The sequence below is a fragment of the Miniopterus natalensis genome, chromosome 2 (assembly GCF_054644295.1).
Source record: "Miniopterus natalensis isolate mMinNat1 chromosome 2, mMinNat1.hap1, whole genome shotgun sequence".
In the NCBI taxonomy this organism is placed as follows: domain Eukaryota; kingdom Metazoa; phylum Chordata; class Mammalia; order Chiroptera; family Miniopteridae; genus Miniopterus; species Miniopterus natalensis.
The window spans coordinates 178,837,257-178,860,098 of record NC_142082.1 but is presented as its reverse complement, the minus strand read 5'-3'; the positions used below and the strand labels follow the sequence as shown (position 1 = coordinate 178,860,098).

Sequence of the window (22,842 nt, the reverse complement as noted above, 5' to 3'; positions counted from 1 at the left end):
TAAATCCAGCAAACACAGATGGAATGTTTCCCTGCAGTAAATGGTTTGCTGTTTTGAATGTAGTGACTCTACCATTGGGCTCCAGGCTCACTGCTCTAAGCAGTTCAAAATGCTGCAGTCTGCTGTCATGCTGTATTGTTTCCGTTCCAGATGCTTAAATGTCCCTCTCTTACTATTGGGATGATTGAATTCAGGACACCTTGGTGTCAAATAATTCATTAGAGGTCATTGCCAAAGTGAACCATTTAAATTGCAGGTCTGATTTTGTCACTTCTGTGCTTTAAAATCTTCCAGTTGTTTCCCTTCCCGCTCAGAGTAAAATCCTGTGTCCCTACTCCAGTCTCTTAAGGCCCTGCATGGTAAGGAACCTGGCCTCTCCACAGCCTCAGGTCGTGCTGCGCTTCTCTCCCACAACAGCGACACTGCCTCCTTGCCGTTCTGTTAGTGCGCCTGCATCCTCCTGGGGCCTTTCTGTTTTCTCTTAGCTGGAAACGCTCTTCCCCCAGATCCCCACGTGGCTTCTCAAAGGAGGGCTCTTTATTGACCTTCCTATCTCAACTTGAATTCTCCCGTCATTCCCTGTCCACTACCCTGAGTCACTGATTTTAGTGCCTATCGTTACTTATTATGTTTGGTTGTTATCTTTGCCCCTTCCCCACAAAAAGGGTCAAGGACCTTGTCAGCAGTCTGTTATATTCCTGGTGTCTAGAACTGTGCCTGGAATGTAGTCATAATAATAGCTAACAAGCTAACCCTTATATACAGTTATCAGGTACTGTTCTGAGCACTTTACCTACATTAACTCATCGAATCCTCCAACACCTCTGCAATTATCCCCATAGTACAGAAGAGGAAACTGAGGCATGTAATGGTTAGTCACTTGCCCAAGTTTTTATACCTAAGGAGAGAGTTTATGGGGATTCATATCCACAGACTGGTTTGGGAGTCTACTCTTTTTTGGGGGGAGGGATGTTGTTAGGGTTAGGTTTGGGGAATCCATACTCTTAACCACTGTAATCCATACTCTAATGCCTCCTGTAGATATTACATATTCAGTACATATTCATTGAATATATAAATGAATTTAGTTGAGACTGGTTACTTCTGGAATTTCCATCTTACTTATTCGAGGATGGAATACTTGCAATAACAGGGAATTCACTATTGAATAAAAGTTCATTATTATAATATTACATAATAGGTAACATTACAGAGTACATATTATGCATTAGCACTATTTGTCAATGCCTTATATATTTTGTCATTTATTCCTTTCAGCAGCCTTATAGTATTAATGTCCATATTGCAGAAATTAGGAAACAGGTGTACAGAGAGGTTAAGTAGCTTGCCTAAGGTGGCAATGCCAGGATTTAACCCAAGGAGTTTGGCTCCACCTTCCCTATTCTTAACCACCAGGAATAATGACTGTTATGGAAATAACTTAATTTTGCATATCTGCTTTGTACCTATTTTACACACAGGTCACATTTATATACATAACAGTTATTATATTTATATCATATATCATTTGTCAATCACCTTTTGAGGTTAGTGGTATTTTTCCTATTTTTTCCCATTCATTAGACTTTTGAAATTCAAGAGGTCTTGCAAGCAACCTGATAACTCTGGATACAGAGAGATAAATTTCAAACTTTAGATCTATTTAATCCCAAATTTGCACACACTTCCATTATACTACCTGTCTCATAAATAGTTCTATTTTTGGTCATTAAAAAGTAGAAAATTTTCCATATTGTTAGCTAAAATCTGTTTCCATTATTGTCTTCATACTCTTCCTAGTTCTATCATCCCTTGGTCACATAGTGTAGTTTAATTTCTCTTCTTCATAAAAACCAAATATTTGAAGATACTGGCTAGTGGTTCCCTTCAATACTCTGTTCTCTTGACTAATTCTACCTGCGTCCTTGAATTATTCTACATAGATCGGAAAGCATGGTTCCAGAGCCTTTACTATCCTGGATTAATCGTGTCAATTTATACGAATGACTTATCGTTTATGTCTAATTACTAAGTAAAATATCAATATGAGTATTATTAAGCATTGTATCTTTGTTAGAAATGGTTTGATTCCCGGTCAGGGCACATGCCCGGGTTGTGGGCTAGCCGGTCAGTGACTCTCTCATCATTGATGTTTCTATCTCTCTCTCTCCCTCTCCTTCTCCCTTCCTCTCTCTGAAATCAATAAGATAATAATAATAATAATTTATAATTTCAAAAATAAGGATATTATCCTTCACTCTTAGGGGAATATTGTTTTTCTACTCCATTTAAAGCATGCTGTTGGCTGATTGGTGTGAATCTACCTGTCTTTCAACCTCTAGGTCTTGCTCAGATCCCTCAAAGGTTTCTAACACTGAAATCTTTATTTTAAAACTTATTTTGTAGAAATACTGTTTTGATGCCAATTAGACCGACAAATGACATAATTGAGAATCAGCAAAAGTAAATTTGATCACTTCCCTTGAGATCTTAAAATTGTATCAAAAAAGTGTTGAAAAACCAGAATTGAACCCAGGACCCTTCAGTCCACGGGCTGACACTCTAACCATTGAGCCAAACTGACTAGGGCAAAAAGAAATGATTTTTTTTTATTATAACTTGAAGTCATGTAACTGGAGATGTTTAATTCATTCAGAACTACAGGATAAAGTTCTGCAACCAAAATGTAGTATTTCATATATAAAGGAATATTTAAGCAGAACATATGCTAATGTAAGTCAATAATTTTATGAAATTATAAAGAATACTTTTATATCCACAAATTATATATAATTTTGTTCTTTTAACTAATATTGATTATGAGATCCCTTGTAAGAAGTTTGGAGGAGGCAAACTGACACTTAAGTAACGAGAGTGAAATTGTGAAAGATTTAACTTGGAGATGACAGTCACAAATGTTTTCTGTCAATGTCTAGATAGTCAATATTTTTCGACTGTGGGGCCGTGCTGTCCAACTCTTCTGTTGGCCTGAAAGAAGTCGGATGATGCATAAATGAATGGAGGTGGCTATGTTTCAATACAACTTTACTTATGGACACTGAAATTTGAATTTCATATATTTTCCAAATATTCTTTAACTATTTAAAAATATAAAACCATGCTTAGCTTTCAGGTTGTACAAAAATAGGTGGTGGACCAGCTTTGGACCAAAGCCATAGTTTGCCAACCTCTCCCTTAGAGGGATGCAGGTACTCCATACTTTTTTAGTATAGGGAAAGTTTTCCCACATAGCTTGATGATAGGAACACAGTTTTGACAGTTTATCTTGGATCCTGTGGGACCTTGGATCAGTGTGAAACCCCTGACCTGCTCTTTCATTCCCCACCCCTACCCCCCGAAAATAGGGGGATTCTTCCCTTTTCCCCACTTTCTACGTCTACCCACCTCCAAATCTGAACCATTTACAATTCACCAAATATGCCATATTTCATAACTTCCTGCTTTTCATATATATATATATTTGATTTCATGATTATTACTTTGGGCCAGAATACCTCTTTCTCCCACATGATTAATTCTTTGCATTAAAGGTTTAGTTAAATGCATGTTGATGCATTGACAGGGTCCTCTTTTGAAATGCAAAACAGGAGAGTCAATTCGAGTAATCACACATTCTAAGTGCTTATTACTCAAATCAGTTAATACTTAAAATATAATGTTATTTTGGAAATGGACACTTTATTTGGAAGAAGGATTTTGAAGTAAACAGCTATTTGGAGGAACACACAGATCTCTTGCAGATGTTCCTGTGCAAGGCTGTGTTTGTCCAGAAGGTAGCGTGTGTGTAAGTGGCATAGGAGTTCTAGTCTCCTGGGAAGTCAGGAAAGGGGGAAAAAGAGGATCACCCCAATAAGTAGTGTGTATAGGGCAAAGAGAAATGGAAAAGTGACAATGAAATTTTAGGGTTTGACAAACCATAGTAACTAGCGTATCAAGGCAGTATATCAAATACAGCTATCTCCATGTCTCCTTTTCCTTCCACTCAAGATGACCTAGAGTTAGATTCTTTGCATACTAACTTTGAAAAGCTGTCAGCAAGCACATGTATTAGACCATAGTCATTCCATGTCATTTTCAAGGCTCCATGTTCATTGTGTTTTTAGTCTTTTTTTCCTCCCTCTGTTTATTTTCTTTGGGATAGTTTCTCTTGTGGTGTTATCAAGTGTACTAATCTTTCCTTCTGCAATATCTCATCTGCCATTAATCCAATTCAATGTGGGTTTTTAAAAAAAATCTTAGACATTATAGTTTTCACCTCAGGATTTTTGATATGGATCTTTTTTCTGTTTCTCAGATCATATTTTTCTCTTTTACATACCATTTTTCTTGCACATATGGAACACAGATGTTTTAATGTCCTGTCTGCTAATTCTAGCATCTATATTATTAGTTCTGGATCAGTTGCAACTGATTGATTCCCCCCCCCCTACTATTATGGGTTGCATTTTTCTGCTTTTTTATAATCCTGGTAGTTTTTGATTGGATGCCAAACATGAATATTACCTTGTAAGATGCTAGGTATTTTTAAATTTTTATAAATATTCTTGAGCTGATTTTTATAGAAATAATTTGATCCTTTCAGTTCTCGTTTTCAAGCTTTATGATATGACCAGAGCTCTGTTTGATCTCTGGTTAATTTTTCTCCATGCAAGTTGAGACAAGATTCTTAGCACCCTAACTGGTGCTCCTTACATTTACCACTCTCATTGAGAACAGGCTTTATTCCTGACACTGGGTGAGCTCCTAGCACTATTCCCTTCAACTCTGTCAGGTGGTCGTTTCTCTAGCCTCAGGTAGTTCCTCGGGTACATGTGGTGATCGTTACTTAACTGAGATCTTCAGAGTTGTCTCTGTGCAGCTTCCTCTTCTGCAGTACTCTTCCCTGTGAACTCGAGCTGTCTTGGCTTCTCTAGACTCCTAGCTTGATCTTCTCAACTCATGGAGACCACCAGGCTCTGCCTCGCTTCCCTCTCTCTGTGTCACAGCCTGGAAACTTTCTCCAGGCAGTTAGCTGGGGCAGTTACAAAGCTCACCTTGGTTGTTTCCTGTCTCAGGGATCACTGTCGTTTTTTATCTACTGTGCAATGCCTTGAGTGCTGTTTCATGTATTTTTTTCTGATTTTTAGTTGTTTGAGATGGTCCTTGCTACTCCATCTTGATTGGAGGTAGCAGTAAGACCACTTATTTTTAAATGAAAATTAAGTGGTATCTCATTTAATATATTCCTAATTTATTAATGAAAAGTCAGTTGAACAGTAATTTCAAGGAGTAGAATGCATAAGATGCATAAATAATTAAAATACAAGATGAAATATGGTAACTTACATTAATATGTCAGTAATTCATTCTGAGGAAAGAATTAGTTTGGGAAGTTTGGCTGAGGTGGAAAGGGTGAGAGGAAAGGCTATGGCATGTATTGTTGTGTGTGAGTTATACAAGACATTATCTGAATCTAGAACCAAATTACTGAGTATTGAATGAGAGTCAGTGGCAGAATAGTTTCAGAGAGTGTGTAGGACTGATCAGACTAAAGGTAAAAACAATTAACAAATATGTGTGCACACGATCACAGGGAAAATAGTGTTCGTGTTTTTGTAGTGAAGCATGGTTTGTGGTCTGCTGTAGAGAAGGAGAAAGATTCTTTTCTCTTGTGGATCACGTATCGTTGCAATTCTAGCAGATAAGGAAAGAGAAACGCCAAAGCACTGTTAGTTCACTTAAACTGTGTGGAAGATGGGCGGGGGGGGGCACTTGGGACTGTAAAGATGATGATCATTCAGAAATACTGAAGAATGTAGATGGCACTGTTTAGAGCTTTTGGGAAGACTTCAGTTAAAATGGTTGCCAGGCTGCCCTGGCCAACTCGGCTCAGTGGTTAGAGTGTCGGCCCGTGGACTGAAGGGTCCCGGGTTTGATGCTGGCCAAGGGCGCGTACCTCGGTTGCAGGCTCATCCCCAGCGAAGGAGGCAACCAGTCCATGTGTTTCTCTCACATCAATGTTTCTCTCTCTCTCCCCCCCTTTTCTCTCCTTCTCCCTCCCTCCCCTCTCCCCCTCTCTTCTCCCTCCCTTCCACTCTTTCTGAAAAGCAGTAGAAAAAATATCCTCAGGTGAGGATTAAAAAATAAATTAATTAATTAAATAAAATGGTTGCCAGACTGTCATTTCCTAGCATAGCAACTGTGACCAAAAGTTCATCCAAGTATATGTGTTACACTTTTCTCCCTTGAGGAACCAGGAGACATTTTTGAGAGCCTAGGAATGTGTGGGTTCTGTTTGGTTTCATGTCGCTTAGCCTTGTTTTATATAAAGCCTTTAGTAAGAAGAACGTGGTTCCCTACCCCCTTTGTTTGTATTGTTGTGACTGTTTATATGAGAAAGAAGAGGAAGACCTTTAAGGTCTTATATTGTGGACTATATATACACTCTTGCTCTTTTTTCTTCACAGTATTGATGATGATTATCTCTACCACTTTTTTTTTTTAAGCCAGAAGCAAAGGATTTTGTATATAGGATTGCAGTGAGTTCTTACAGGTAACCCATTAGGTAGTTCTTACAGGTAACCCATTAGGTAGCCGTCCTTCTCATTTTACAGATGAAAAAAATAAGGCATCAAGAGGTTTAGTGACTTGTCCAGAGTCACCCACCTTTATCTTATTCCCTAGTTTATGCTATTTACCTCTTTTGGGGGGGGGGGGGGGTGTAGTAACCATTACATTAAGTATAATATGAAGAATACAGGCCATAATATTTAACTTTTTTATATATAAGAAAAATCTCTGTAACTCACCTGTGGCCAAAACCTTAAGAAATGTCTACTAATTTTCTTGGACCCTTAGGTTCCTCTGGGATAACTGTAGAATTGATCAATTTGTTTATTCTATACACAACTTTAGTTTCCTGAAATTTTATCTCAGCACAGAGGTTTTACAGTTCGATGGTTTAGTATTTCATATGGGAACATTTGTGCAGGGTAAGAGGGAAATCCAAGTATTGCCTGTTTAGAGTAGCTCTTAGCCACTTTTGGCAGGGGAACAGATAAACAACTTAATGGCACTTTGCTTATTGACTCTTTCCATTACAGAACAAAATACTCAGTTTCACATGGTAGCATACATGTTTCTTCTTCTACTGTCTGCTGCTCCTTTGGTAAGGCCTCATCACAGGATCATAGATTCTTAGAGCTAGGGTAGTCTTTATTTTACAAATCAGGATCCAGATCCAGGGAGAAAGCGAAGTTGTTCAAGGTCATATGGTGAGGTAATGGCAGAATTGGAGCTAGAACTGATTTTTCCATAGTCTGTGTCTGGTGTTACTTCTACCTTCAGAACTTCCGCCTAGGAAGTTCAGGCTTTTAACAAAAGATGTTTAATTTAGAGAGGCTAAAATATCAAGTCTATATGCTGCTCATTCCTGAAAGGGAAAAATCTTCAAATGAATAGAAATCGTGTATCTTGGGGTATTCTTTGTTGGAAAATAATTTTTGAATGAAGCTAGTCTAGTTGGTGTGATAATAATAATAATGAAGGTCTAGGTGCGAAAGATGTTACATGAGAAGAAGAAATAGGTGCCCCTTTCGATTTTTTTTATTTTATTTTTTTGAGTATGCTTAAAGATAATTTTTTGTCTTTGTTTTTGAGAATTTGACTTGGCATGGAAAGATAGGAAATGTGGAAAGAAATCCGGGAATGCTTCGTTACTAAGCAACCATTATAGACAGCTTTGGTTGGTGCTTTAGGAGCTGATTTTAGATCCCCATTCTTAGTCTTTCTGCGTGCCACCTTTCTCAAGTTGAATGTCCTCCCTTACTCTGAGACAGGTTTTCCTCCTCCGTTGTGACAGCTGCTTTATGATATAGCTTCTTGATAACCTCTCTTAGCATCGGAGTCTCATTTCTTCTCTAGGTTTATTTGTCTCATTGTGATAAAGGATTCATACTGCAGTCACGGATTTATATTTCATTGCCGTTCCTGACTGAAGGGTCAGAGCTCAGGGCAGGCCTTATTGATCTACGTGTTAGAGATCAGTGGGGTAACGGGAAATGTTTTCCTCCCTTTAGGCTGCCCTCTGATCTTCACACAGTTGCATTCATGAAGAAGGCGGGATGTGTGAAGAGTTAGGCATCCTGATTGGTAAATACTTGATTTTTGTTTTGCTTTATTTTCTGAGAGTGGTTAGGCCCTTGAATTGAAAATCTTTTGTGTTTGTCAGGACTTAGAATAATGTTTAACACCTAGTGCTGGATGTACTTGTGGATGGTACTTGGACTATGCCTTACTGTACACTTTTAGTTCTGTTACTTGCCTGGTTTGCTTTGCTTCCTGTAATGAAATGTATCTGATTTATTAAAGTGTTAATAAGTATAAGGGCTGTCTTAAGAATTGTAGGAAACACTTCATTTTCCCTTAAGCTTCTCTAATTTGCTTGTAATAAATCTTAGTGTGGTTAAAGGGTTATTTTAAAGAAACATAGACGTTTATAAACTTACATATTTTCTCAAAATTAAAAAGGAACCTGGAATTCTGGAGCTGACCTAAGGTTGAAATGTTTTATAGAAAATCATGACTTCTGGTCAAGACAGTAGATACTTTCACTCTTCTCTCATGAGAAACCCACTGAAATAACTAACAATATAGAAGTACAAAAAGAAATAAATAGCAAAAAGAAGAGGGTGAAGGGCAATATTACTAATAAACAGGAGGGTTAAATAAATTTTTGGAAAAGTTAAAGCAAGTGGGAACCAATTGGTGGATGAAATGGAGCAGCTAAAGCCTAGCATTTCAAGGAGGCTGCTAGTGGTGTGAGTGGTGTGGGAACCAGTCTGCCCAGCAAGCACCCCAAAGAGATTCTGGGTTCAGAGCAGGCGTGAAACAGGGATTCCGTGAGCATTATATAGAGGATAACTCAACTCCTTGGCAGCGCCGCAGCCTTTCCCACCCCTTCCCAACAAGTAACCAGGATTTACTGCCCCCTTTCTCCAGCAGTGAGAAGGAAGAACAAAAACCCTGGATTGTTCAATTTGAAAGAAGTTGATCGGAATGTTTGGGGATACTTAATTCTTTCTGTATTGGATATTGACACCTCTTCCTGTAGTCTGATATTTAGGGGATACGGAAGGGGGGTCATTCCACGCTCCCCTAGCAGCGCTTGCCAATTGCCATGCTTTTTCTTATCTCATACTGAGTTCCCAGTTAAAACTTTAATTCCAGGGAGAGACCTAATCAGAAAATATTTACTTCTACAAAAGTGGAGGAACCCACACCAGCTAACCCAGTGCTTATACCTGGGTCACCAGTACATGAGGATCATCAGTCTTATGAGAGGAACTTTCAGTCAACATGAAAGAAACCAGAAGAAAAAGAAAACTTGACCCTAGAGGAAAGAGATAATCCAGGAAACAGAGGAGAATTTAAAGCATTCCAGCAAATATAGTCAGACTCAAGAAGATAATACATTCATAAAACCAGTCCTGGGTGTAATGAAAAGGGAAGAATTTGGGAATGTGCAATGAGAAGGTTAGAGATTAAGAATGTGATTGTAAAAAAAACATGCCATAGAAGGATAGAAAATCAAGTTGAAGATATCTCCCAAAATGTAGAGCTTCAAGACATGAAGATGGAAAATATAAGAGGTAAGACACAGATGATTTCCTTAATCCACATTCCCTAGAAAACAGCCTGAGACGAAATCTCACCTCCTGATACTTTATGAGGGAGCGCAATCTCAGGAAAGCGGGGTGAGGAAAGGGGAGTGAAGACAAGGAAGAAAGGCTGGCCAGAGCTCCGTAACCGCGTTGCTGGTCACCTGGCTTCAGGAGATGCCTTCAGAGAGATTGTGCACAATTACTGCTCCTTGGTCTTTGTACTAATTTTGGTTATAACCTTCAAAAATAACAAATGTCTGTAGTTGCTTACATACTTCACTGGGTTATATGTATTTCTCTTTTTCCTTGAACAAACACTTACTGAGTGCTTTTAAGGCAGCCCCTGGGATACAAAGATGAATTCAAGCGTCGGTCCTCGCTCAGAAGTGTGGCGGGCTCAGTCTCTGGCCCTAGTCAGGTGTGTGCTGGAGGCAACCAATTGATGTGTTTCTTTCTCTCTTTTTCCCTCCCTCCCACTCTCTAAAAAATCAATGGAAAAAATATTCTCAGGTGAAGATTAACAAAAATAAAAAAAGATGAATTAGACCTGGACAGTTGCCATTCCTCAAAGAGTTCATGTTCTATAGAGGCAGCAGCTGTGTAAGTAACTAATTGTGATAGAATAGAAGTGCTATAATAAAGTTAGGTATTAGCTTCAAAGGTGGGTAAGAGGAGAGAATTATTTTTTCCTATTTGGGTGCATCAGAGAAACCTCAGGGAGCAGTAGATGGTCAAACCAAACATTAAAGAGTATGTACAAGTTAGCCAGATGGGTAGAAAGGAGAAAGGCTTTCTAAGCAGAAAGAAGAGCAGGTGCAAGGAAACTGGAAGGTGAAACTGCACAAGGTGTCTTCCAGGATTTGCTATACATAAGAGTACCACCTGGGCCAAATCACTCTCACCTCTCAGCTGGGTTATTCTTATAGCCACCTAACTGATCTACCTGCCTTTGCTGAGTATCCATTAAAACCTAAAGCTGACCACTGCTGTTCCCTGCTCAAACTCATTGGAGAATGGCAGCCCAAATCCCTGCAGTGGCTTAAGCTTTACAAGATTCTACCCAGCGTGGCTCTTTCCCCACTGCCACCTTTCTCCATCCCCTGCTCTGCCACTCTGTTCCTTGCTTATTCCAACTCCATCGCACGGGCCTCCTTGTTCCTAGTTCCTACAGTAAGCTGAGCATGTTTCCACCTCTGAGCCTTCCTGTTTGTGTTCCCTTTGTCAGGAATGTTCTCCCAGGTACACACTTGGCTTGGTCCCTGAATTTCTTTAGGCGTCTGCTCAGATGTTACCTGCCCCGACCACCCTGTGTCAATAGTGGTCCTCCATGCCTCCAACCCCATGCTATGTATCTTCTCGTTTTATTTTTCTCCACCGCGTGCCATCTGTTTCTTGTTTTGACTGCCTGCTTATTTGTCTCTCCCTACTAGAATGCAAACTCCAGAAGGACAGAAACTTTGTCTTTTTAATCACCATTGTTTCCGCAGAACCTAGAACAAAGTGTCTAACACAGGCTAGGTATTCAGTAAATATTTGATGGCAGGAATTAAAGGTGAACAGCTGAGGTCAGCAAGGGGCAGGACTTCTACACACAGGTGTTTGGATTGAGACTAGGCACTGAGGAACCTAGGATTTTAAGAAGAGAATTAGCAGCATCTGATTTAGATTGTATTTTAGAAATATTCTAGCAGCTGCTTGGAAAATTGATTACGTTGAGGTTAAGTTAGAGGAAAGGAGAACTATTAAAAGAAAGATTCTTTTGGGTGAGAGTTAATAAGAGAGTTATTTTTTTCACTTCACAGTACATAATGTGAACTCTCACATGTAGCCTTTCAATTAATATTCATATTTAGTAGAACTGAAATAACTCATTTTCTATGGTAAATATTTATGAATGATTATATTGTGGTAAACTTTCTGCAGAGTTCCTAAAACTTGAGAGAAAGAAAGGTTTCTATCTCTTTTACAGATTTTTTACTTCAGAAGCAGATGTTCAACTACCTGGTTAATTCAATTTAGCAAGCATTTTCTAAAGATTAACTACTATGTGTGCATCATTTGGTGAGGAATTAAGATTCAGACCCTGATCCACTTAGGGGCTTTACTTCTGAAATCACCATCATATAACTGTAGTTCAGACAAAATGCAGTTATGTTCTGGGATGGGTGGGTATAGGGGAAAATTTTGTCTGTTACTATATGTATATCATCTGAATCACTCATCCAGTGCAAAAATCTATGAAGAATAATTAGATATTTTATGATTCAGGAGGCACTACAAAATCTTGCTAATGTTTCATTCTGAAACTGAGTTATGGCTATGTTCAAGGATATTCCAGTTTAACTTTCAACATATAGAAAATGCAAACTTAATTGTTCATGAAGATGACATAAAGAATAAATTAAGTTGTAGTGAAAAGTTTGGACGAGAAAAAGAATAATCATTTGTGCATTGTATAAATCAACAATTACATTGAATAGAATAGGCTACCAATCATTAATTGTGTGTAGAACCTTCCGTTTCCAAGGAAGCAGGTAGCTGACCTAGAGTATCTCTTGTCTTTTGTTGCTGGTAGAAGACATGACTCATGGGCGTTTGAGGTTCTAAATACTGCTTTCAGGAGATATGGAAGAAAGAGCTTTTAAGAGGTTGGGGATATTAAAATGAATACAGGGTTCGTCATTTTTAACCTAATAGACTATTGGTTTGAATGACTTTGTTCTGAAATATTTATGTGTTTAAATATTCATTGCTTTGAGATGGCAAAACTCAGGGGAGAGGTTGAGCTGGCTTTTCTCTGAGTAATTTGAAAGAGGTAGGTGTGTATGTGTGTTGAAGACATCATTTGTTGGCAAGTTTGTAGGATTGTTGGCCAAGCCTAGACCTGTCCTTAGACTTGCATGTACCAGATCCTGTTGTTATTTTTATTCTAAGTATATTGTATTTCCTGATTCATTTTTATTTGTTGTCTTGAGCAAGAGCTCAAGATTGCACTTAGTTCCCTCCTGTACTTCATCTCCCCTTCGTGTGGCTGTCACAAACTCCTACTTTGGGTCCTAGTTTTTCAGTTCTCCCCACACTAAAAGAAGGACCTATTATTAGGTTTGCATGTCACCTGTGGGTTCCATATAAGAAGGCAGTCCTCTACTTTCAGGTAATTTACATCTATCGCTACTGTTACCTTCTTCTTATAACCTATTCCTTTCCTAATCTTCACCCTTCTAGAAGTGTAGGTGCCTCATGGCATTTTCTGGAGGCACCTCCCACCACCGTAATTCTCTCCCATTCTGCCCAGCCAAAGGCCTTAAAGCAGTCTTTCTCAATCATAATATGTAGGGAATGGATCTTGATTTAAAAATTATATATATTCCCAGAGTGGTTGTTAGGCACGAGAAAATCTGGTAATCCCTGTACTCAAGGAACTAGGTAAAAGATGAGTTTGTGGGTGTGGACGGCTGAATGTAGTGGAAGTGGGTCCACATGCATGGGGTTAGGGGTTAGTGATCTTACTGTTTAGACTACAGCAGGAATAGATGTGTCCCTGGACTCCTTTCTTGGAATCAGTACTTTCCCTTCAAGTTTATATTTCAGTTGGTTGGATTTTTATTACTATAATCATTATCATATAATCATTAAATCTATTTTTGTGAAATTCCTTGAGATCCCAGCCATCAACTAAGTTACAGACAACCAAATGAAGAATGAACTGTTGGAATTCAACTTGTACATAAAAATTGGAGACTACAGGAAACTTCATGTAGAGGTTTTTCCTCCCAGTTTCTAATTTACCCTCAGATTGCCCAACATCTTACGGTTCTGAGTATAATTTATGTTCACTGTGAGAGAGGAAACATTGATCTGACTTACTTTTGTCATTACTCGATTTAAATACGTCGGTAAATTGAGAGTCTGGAATGAATTTCACTTTATGTCTAGTAAGTGTACCTTGTTTTCTTTGTACATATTTATTCCCATTTTATTTCTCTGGGTTTTCTCTCTTCTACATAGTTTTTAAAATTTATTTTTAATTGATTCTAGGTTATCTTAAATCCAGTTTTCTTACCTCTCTGCAATAACAGTTATATAGTGCTTTTTTTCCCTTTGATCGCAGATATGGGCAGAAATCACTGCTGTTAGTGCTAGAGCTGAGAAGAATGAGAGGCCTTTCCTTAGGTGCTGTCAGTGTAGAGCATTTGTAAACTTTTATACAAAGACAGGTAGAGTTGAAATCTGAGCCTACCTAAGCAAATCCCAGGGGAGAAAAGTGATATCATCATTAAAATGTTTAAAGGTAAAAATATTTCCTTTTTATATCTACAGCATTGGGAATATGATTAGTGACATTAGTGGTGGTGAACTGGTGAGAAGGCTCTCTACCTAAATAACAAAGTGATTCTTTTTTATGCTAGTGCGAATAAAATTAATGCTGATCTATTTCTGTTGGTGATCCATTCTGATCATAGATGTAATGGGAAGTGGGAAACTTTTAGGACTTGGAGCAAGTTCATTGGGAGCAGCACAATAGCTGACTAGATATGTGGGATGCAGGATTACCAACCTGAAAATACTTGAATGAAGTTGAAAAATAAATGGGAAGATATGAACAAACAAAAATACTCTTCTCTCCTCAGTATTACATAGACTTTAATTATTATAGAAAAATGAAGGCAGTTACATTTTGGGCCATTCTTTCTATGTTCTGTAACACTTTATGCTTAGCTTTATTTGCATCACAAATAACATTGATGTAATTATTAGTTTACGTGCCTTTCTCACCTTTTAAACTTGGCCCTCCAGAAGCAAAGTCTTATTTTTGTGTCTCCCTAAATGTCAGTAAATAATTGATTAAGTAATAATTGATTAAGTAATACTCAGAATAATTAAGTAGGATCAGAGGCTATGCTTAAGAAACAATAACAAAGCAGACCATTTACCCCAAGCAGTACATAGAGCAAAATATCATAAAGGGTAAGGAGAGGTTTCAAGTAAGTCTAGTTGACTGAAAAAAATGGCTAACTCAATTAGCAGAAATAAGAAGGCAGTAAATTTACTTTTTAGATATACAGAGTTTATAATAGTGGGACACTTAGGGTGGAAAGATCCAGTCTGAGTTGGGAATGTGCACCTGGAAGAATTGGAAGCAAGCAAAGAAACCTAATTAATTAGAATGGCTGGTACCATATTAATGAGTTTCACTTGCTCTCATTTAATCCTCACAACAATCTTCTGAAGTAAACAATCCTGTTTGCAGACAGAGAAACCGGCTGGAAAGGGTTAAGTAAGTGGTTTATCCATGTCTGATAAGAGGTGTAGTTTGGATTCAAACTTAGGCCTGTCTGTCAGACTCATGCTCTTCTTTTTACTTTCGCTCCCATGAAAGCTTGGGAGAAAGGACCTGGTTAGACCTAAAAACTCCTGAGAAGCCACCCACGAGAGTTGAAGTTCTGAGGTGGCTGTGGGTGAGGAATAGACTGATAAAGGGGCTGAGACTTGGTCCTTGGGTTATACATTTTTTCTGTTAGATAGTAACAAATGTACTGCAATAGTATATTTGAATTTAGAGTTAAAACATTTAGCATATTTCACATTGTACACCAAAAGACCATATACGATAATGTATCACCTCTGTTAGTTACTGCATGTGATTTAAAGGAAAAACACATTTGTGGCTGCCTTTGTGTTAGAACAGCGGGGTTGAGTCGTCCTATCAGAGACTGTGGCCTGCAAACTTAAGATACTACTTACTCTCTGGTCCTTTACAGAAGTGCTGACCCCTGCTTTCTGCCATACTTCTTTTCTAGGCCTGGCTCCATGGAGAACGATGGAGTCGATCCTATATGGCCAGCTAAGTTTTTCGTTCTACATGACTATTCTTGATAGAGGATGTAGCTTGGGGAAGGACAGTGATCCCTGCCATGGCAATCTAGCTGCGTTTGGGAAAGCACCGTCTGGGGGGAATATTGAGTTGTCTCGATTCACTGTGACATACAATTAGAGTTAGGGGTTGTGTATGACATGACTGGGGGGAAATTGGTTAAAGACCCCACTGGAGAAGCCACATGGAGTAGTGACTAGGAACACCGGCTTTAGAATTGGCTTGGATTTGAGTCTGCTTGTGCCAGTTACTAGCTGAGTGGTCTTTGATAAGATACTTAACCTTTTAAAATGTCAGTTTCCTTGCCTGTAAAAGAAAAAGAATGGGATATGTACTTGATAGGGTTCGAGAATTGAATGAATTTGTGTATATAAAGTGCTTAGTGTATTGCTAGATACATAATGAGCATTCATTGCATGTAAGCTGCTGATGCAGGTGAGAGCGTCTGGCGTTCAGGATGTATTTAGCAGGGACTGGTGAACCTCTGTGTCACCAATTCAGTACTCACACCTACTGCTCTAAACTGTACTGAAGTTTTGCATACTTGCAGCAACCTCCCCAATGTGACCGTTCACTCATTTCTAACTTTTGTTATGTGGTCTCAGTGCCTACCACAGTTGTGGACCCATGGTAGATGTTCAGTGAATCATTCATTTTCTCAGATGAGAGACACAAGCTGCTTTAGCCTGTGGTATTAAAAACAAAACATTTTCACACAAATACAGAGGTAAATTTTTGCCTAGAAATAATCATGTGAACTGTTATCATAGTTTGCTGAGAGCTACAGTACTTCTCTTCTGGACTTATAACTCTGGAATATGACCTGGAAATTGAATAGAAATCAGCAACCATTTAACATTTTTAATAATAATAATATATACTTGGGAAATTTTTCAGACATTGCAGAATGTATGAGATAAAATATGAAATCACTATCCCAATTTTATTCCCTTAGTATGTAAGTATAATGGTGGTTTTTGTTTAACAAAAATAAAAAACATTTCTGTAAATCTAACATTTCTGTAATCTACCAAGAATTGCTTCCTGACCTTCCTCCTTTTCTCTCTTGCATTTCTTTGAAATACATGGTGCTGAGGCTGCAGGTAGATCCTGCAGAGTGTTTTTACCTTCCCCTTCCCTTGTCCCCCACTGCTAGTCGAGGTGTTTTTTCAGTTGGCTGAGCTGGCTTTGTCAAGACTGCCCCTGTGGGAGGGTGACTACCCGCACCAGCGCGCTGGAGTGCCGGCCCAGCAGGGCTCGAGGACAGAGAGGAGAGGGCGAGGAGCCCAGGCAGAGCATTCGAAGTCCCCTTCGCCATGTTAGTCAGAGCTGGGGAAGAGTGTCTTTTAGCCTTCGCAGATTACTTAGGGGCCCCTCCCTGTGCCCTATAAGATTTATTTCTGCCTGGAGCTAGAGTGTAGATCTGTGGAGACCTTCGGTGCTCTCACTCCCTTTCATTCACCAGTCCGCCTGAATTTGAATGCTCTCTTTCGTACCTGCCTTCAGGCAGGAAATCCTGCGAGGGCTTCTGAAGCATCCTGCGTGATGTGGGTGGGTGGGTGGGTAGGCAGATCCATAGAGATACAGCACCGAATAATTTGAAGGAGAGGAAGAGAATTATTTTGTTTTCCTAAGAACTAAACAATGGGAAGATTTTTCTGTAAAGCAAACCTTAGTACCATGTAGAAATGATTCTCGGGCACTGGGGACTGCAGAATTTTGATGCTGTATAACTTTAAAATGAAAGACTAGTGAATCTTTATCTCTAGGGAATGTCACTATCATTTTCTTAAGGACGGTACAATAATTCAGTGCTTCAGCATATTGGCTTCCTCTTATTGATTACATTTTTCTTTTCATTCTCTTTTATATTAAAAATACTTTGTAGACTTTATTACAAAAGTAATATATGCTTATTATTAGGAGTACAAGGGAACTTGAGGATTTCGGATAGATATGTTTACTATTTTGATTGTGGTGATGACTTCATGTGTGTGCATATGAAGTATGTACATATATGTCAAACTGACTAAATTGTAACTATAAATAGATACAGTTTATTACACCTCAATAAAATTTTCTAATTTTTTTATTTATGACTAAAAATTCGACTTATTTTGCTGTTAATATGCATTTCTATTTGTTAGTGAGATTGTGCATGTTTATCAGCCATTTGTATTTCATCTTCTGTGAATAATTCCATTTGCCTCTTTTTCTGTTGTGTTTCTTATCAATTTATGTAACTTACTCTTGCATTATGATGGTAGGACCCATTGTCTTTCCCACCCGTTGAACGCCCTCCGTGTCTTTACTTTGACTTTGCCGCCCCTTTCTGTCCCTTCCTGTTGTCCTCCCTGCAGCGCTCCCTCTTCTGTTCTTCCTGACTCATAGCCAAATCTGTCCTTTTTTTTCCTTTCTGGTTTTTAGGTTTCCTGTTTCACTTTAAAATTCTCCAGACTCCAGTTATACTCCCAAGATTTTTTTGTATTTTTACAGTTTTAGTTGTTATATTAGACTTTATTCCTCTGGAACATTTTTGGTATGGACTATAAGCTGAGGGGCTCATTTTATTTTCTTTCTGGTAGGTACCCAACTTTTACAAATACTGTGTGATAAACCATTCCTCCACCCCACCCCCAACTGAATTGAAATGCCACCTTTATCTTCTATTAAGTTTCCATATAAACTCGACTCTTTTTTAGGATTATCATTGTTCCATTCATCCCTTTGTAAATCTTACTGTTTAGTCCCAGTAGTTTCGTGGCAAGCTTTAATACACGATAGAGTATGTCCCACTTCATAGTTTGTCTTTCCAAACTTTCCTAGTGGGTTTTCATATACACATTGGAAAAGTATTTAGTCCTGTTTCCTTTCCCAGACACATTTGCTTCTGATTGGAAATGACATTAGGCATACATTTATTTTGAGAAGGATTAACATTATTAAGTTTTCCTCCAGAAACAAAATGTATCTTTCTATTTATTTGTATCTTGTTTTATATTATATAGTGTATGTTTTCTATTATAATATAAATTTTGTTACTCTTTTGAGTTACTGGTTACTGCTAGTTTTAAAACAGTTATGTATAAATCTGATGTATATATTTAAATATGTCTTTATTGATTTCAGAGAGAAGAAGGGAGAGGGAGATAGAGAGAGACAGAAAAATCAATGATGAGAGAGTCATTGATTGGCTGCCTCCTGCACGCCCCCTTCTGGGGATCAAGCCTGCAACCTGAGCATGTGCCCTGACCAGCTCTCCTGGATCATAGGTCGATGCTCAACCACTGGGCCACACTAGCCAGGTTAAATCTGATATTTTTAATATTAGGTCTACTAGTCTGTAGTTAGTTCTTTTGACTTTTCTAAGTACATAGCCATATTTGCAAGGATAACTTGTCTCTTTTTCTTATTTGTATCTCCATTTCATTTTTTATTGACTTATTGTATGCATTAGTATTAATAGTGATGGGTGTAATTATCTTCTGATTTTTAAAAGTAATGACAAGTATTTCACAATTTAGCAGATGGTTGCTGATGGCTTTTATTGTCTACTTTTTTTGTTATAATTAACATATTTACCAAGAGTTCAGTTTAATGAATTTTAATAATTTGATACCACCATCCATAATAAAATACATAACATTTCCATCATTCTAGAATGTTCTGCCATACCAAATTTCCATCAACTACTGCCACCCCCCAAAAAACTACTTTCTCATTCCTGTTACCACAGATTAGTTTTTTCTGTTCTTGCTATTCTTACCCTTCGCATGAATGGAATTACACAGTATGTATTTTTTGTGTCTGCTTTCTTTCACTAAGTGCAGTGTTAAGATTCATCCACGTTGTCATTTAGTTTATGCCTCCCTTCTTTTTGCTCTGTAGCATTCCATTTTATGAACAGACCACAATTAGTTTATCTGTTTTCCTGTTGACTTCAGCAGTCAGTCTCAGATTGGAGCTTCCACAGACAGTCTTGTGCAAGTGTTTTGTACACATATGCTTTTACTCCTTTGGGGTATATATAGGCAGTATTTTTAATTTAAAAAAATTTTTTATTCTTGATATTTTATTTTATTTTTTAAATTTATCTTTATTGTTGAAAGTATTACAGATGTCCGCCCGCCGCCGCCCCCCCCCCCCCATTGATTCCCTGGTAGTATTTTAACTTTATAAAAAAGTAAAACTGCAAAACAGTCCTATAAAGTGGATACGCCATTTTACACTTTTATAAGCAATGTATGAAAGTTCTTATCCTTGTCAACATTTGGTGTTTTCTGTGTTTTAGCCATTCTAGTGTAAAATGGTATCTCATTTGATTTTAATTTCATGTCCCTGATACATGTGGTTGTTGAGCCTTCCATCCATGTATTTTCTCCCCATTGGTATATCTTTTTGTGGGAAGTTGTTTGTTATAGTCATTAGCCCATTTTTAAAAAAATGCTTTTCCTTCATTATAATTTGTAACAGTTCTTACAGACTCTGGATACCTGTTCTTTGTCAGATGTGTGTGTTGTGGATACTGTCTCTCAGTCTCTGTCTTGTCTTTTTATTATCTTAATGGTGTCTTTCAAAGAGCAGGTTTTTAATTATTATGAAGTCCAGTTTATCAACCTTTTCTTTAATAGTTCTTATTGTTGGTGTCCCAAGAATTCTTTGTTTATTATGAAGTTGTGAAGATTTTCCTTTCTCTTCCCCTAAAAGGTTTATAGTTTTAGCTCTTACATTTCGGTCTGTTAACTTTTGCATGTATGGGATGAGAGTTGAGGTTTATTTTATTTCCATTGGGTATTGAATTTTTCATTTTTCAAGAAAGGTTTTCTTTCCCCCATGGAGTTGATTTGATGCCTTAATACTAACTGTACATGCATGTGTCTGTCTCTGGTTTCTTTTCTTTCTCATTCACCTATTTGTCTGTCTTTAAGCCAGTACCACACTGTTTTGATTACCGTAGCTTTATAAGTCTGAAATCAGGTAGTATAAGTCCTTCAGTTTTTGTTATTTTTTCAAAATTGTTTTCACTCTTCTAGGTCCTTTGTATTTCCGTATAAATTTTAATAATAGCTTGTCAATTTCTGTAAAAATACACACTGAGTTTATGGTTGGATCTGTGGAGTTTTGGGTGCATGATCATCTTAAGAATATCAAGCTTCCCAATTCATGATCACATATTTCTCATTTATAATAGCCTTTGTAGTTTTTTTCTGTTTTATTGTATGCAGAATAGCTGATTGTAGTAATGATGGTTGACTCTTTAAAAATAGTGTGAGATCTTTCTGTAGCTTTCTTTGAATGCGTTTTGTTTGAGAGAGTATGCGTTTTAATGGCCGTCAAGTAAGTGTTATATTTTACCTGAGCAGTGAGGGAGTATTCAGAGAATTTGATATACTTACCTTAAAAATAATTATGTAATGAGAACGTAAAGTCACTTTTTCTCCTTATTTTCTCTCTCCCACTGTTTCTTATAGGGTAACCAGGAGCCAACAACAACTCCTGACGCAATGGTTCAGCCTTTTACTACCATCCCGTTTCCACCTCCTCCACAGAACGGAATTCCCACAGAATACGGAGTGCCACACACTCAGGACTATGCCGGCCAGACCAGTGAACACAACCTGACACTCTACGGAAGTACGCAGGCCCACGGGGAGCAGAGTAGCAACTCACCCAGCGCACAAAATGGATCTCTGACGGTATGTGAATTCTCAGGTGGAAAATGGAAGGGTGCGTGTCATCTGTGAAATCTCACCTTGATCGGCCTACCAGAAACCCTTTGAGTTAACTCAGCATTTACATTACACTACATTGCATTATGTCCTTTCGGTTCTACTCCAAGCATTGTAATTAGAAGATGAGGCTTTAACCTTCATACTCACAGCCCTGCCCCTGCCCAGGAGCTTGTAGACTAGAGGTGGAGCAGACAGTTTAACAAGGTAAGTGTGCTGGTGAGACTAAACTTAGGGGGATGCTGCTGTTTTTATCTAGTTGCTCAAGCAAAACCTGTGAGTCATTCTTTATTTCTTTTTTTCCTTCATCTCTACATCTTACCCATTAGCAAGTCCTGGCAACCGTAACCTGAAAATATTTTCTTACTTCAACCTCTTCTCTGTCTTAACACTACAGCTGGATAGTGTTACATGACTAAGAGCTCAGCTCTTCTGCCAGATTTCCTGGGTTTGGGTCCTAATGTGGCCCCCACTTAGCAGTATGACCTTGGGCCAGTTATTTAATCTCTTTCTGCCTTGGTTTGCTCATCTGTAAAATGAAGACAGTAGTTCTTACATCAAGTGGCTGTTAGGTGATTTTAAAGAGTCTAGTTCGTGTAAGGTGTTTATCATCGTCGTCACTACTCTAATTCAGACCTCAGCCCCTATTTCCTGTGTTGCTGCCACCATTCTCCACATAGCAGCCAAGATAGGTTTAAAAAAAACCAATGCAAATAACACTATTGTTCTGCTTATGTTCCCCAACATGCTCAGAATAAAATCCAAACTCTCTACTTGCTTTACTAATCCCTGGCCCCAGTCTCTTTGACCTTACTTCTTACTACTAACTTGCTAAAAGTAAAGGAAATGTCTTAAATTAGCAGTAGGTATGTATCACATATATATTATTCTACAGGAAATCATACAGTCTTTGGGATTGTGTGATATATTTCCCAAAGGTAAAAATTTTCTATGCTCTATATAGAAATATCTAGCTAGAGTTTTTATATTCTTTTGCCTTTCCTCTATCAGATTATCCAGCCGTTAATACATATGATAAGATTCACATGTGTGTGTTTTCTGTAATTTGCCTTGACTTAAACTTTGGAATGGATTTAATTTATTTGCCTGGACTTAAGCTATTCTATGGTATGCAGCCACTAATGTTTCTGCTTAGTGATTTTCACTCTCATTTTTTACTTTTAAGCCTGGCTAGAAGTTACCTCTGTGTCTCCATAGCTTAGTGGTCAGCCAGTCATCTGGGCAGAGGTTGTGCTTAAGCATCTGGAGCTTATAAAACTTTCACCATCTGTTTGTGGGTTGTGAAGCACATTAAGAGTTCAGCCAATTCTCAAGTTTGCCTTGGATTTTTCTTTCTCTTCGACCTTCTTGTATCTCCCCTTCATCTGTGTAGATTCATAGTCAGTGAGGAAAGGGAGAAGAGTGTATCCAGCTCTTCTGTAATTGTCTCATTTCCAGGGGCTCCCCTTTAGATTTCTGGCTGGCCCACCACTCACCCCAATTAGACCACAACCTCAAGCAAGAAAAACTGTATTTCCCGTTAGGTTTCTACTCAATTTCCCACTTTTAGCCTACA

General features: G+C 38.2%; 1 protein-coding gene across 26 annotated transcripts in view; it reads left to right on the top strand.

Moving 5' to 3' along the window:
• Positions 1–22,842, top strand: part of RBFOX2 (RNA binding fox-1 homolog 2) — a 249,361-nt gene that overhangs the window by 175,012 nt on the left and 51,507 nt on the right. For 23 of the 26 annotated variants that reach the window (XM_087814900.1, XM_087814901.1, XM_087814906.1 and 20 more), the window contains one exon: positions 21,009–21,233. In XM_087814900.1, coding sequence (XP_087671026.1) covers positions 21,009–21,233 — 225 coding nt within the window. Of the gene's footprint in view, positions 1–8,078; positions 8,152–9,428; positions 9,651–21,008; positions 21,234–22,842 lie in introns of those variants that run through there. The other 3 variants (XM_087814910.1, XM_087814911.1, XM_087814898.1) reach the window with 3 other exon arrangements.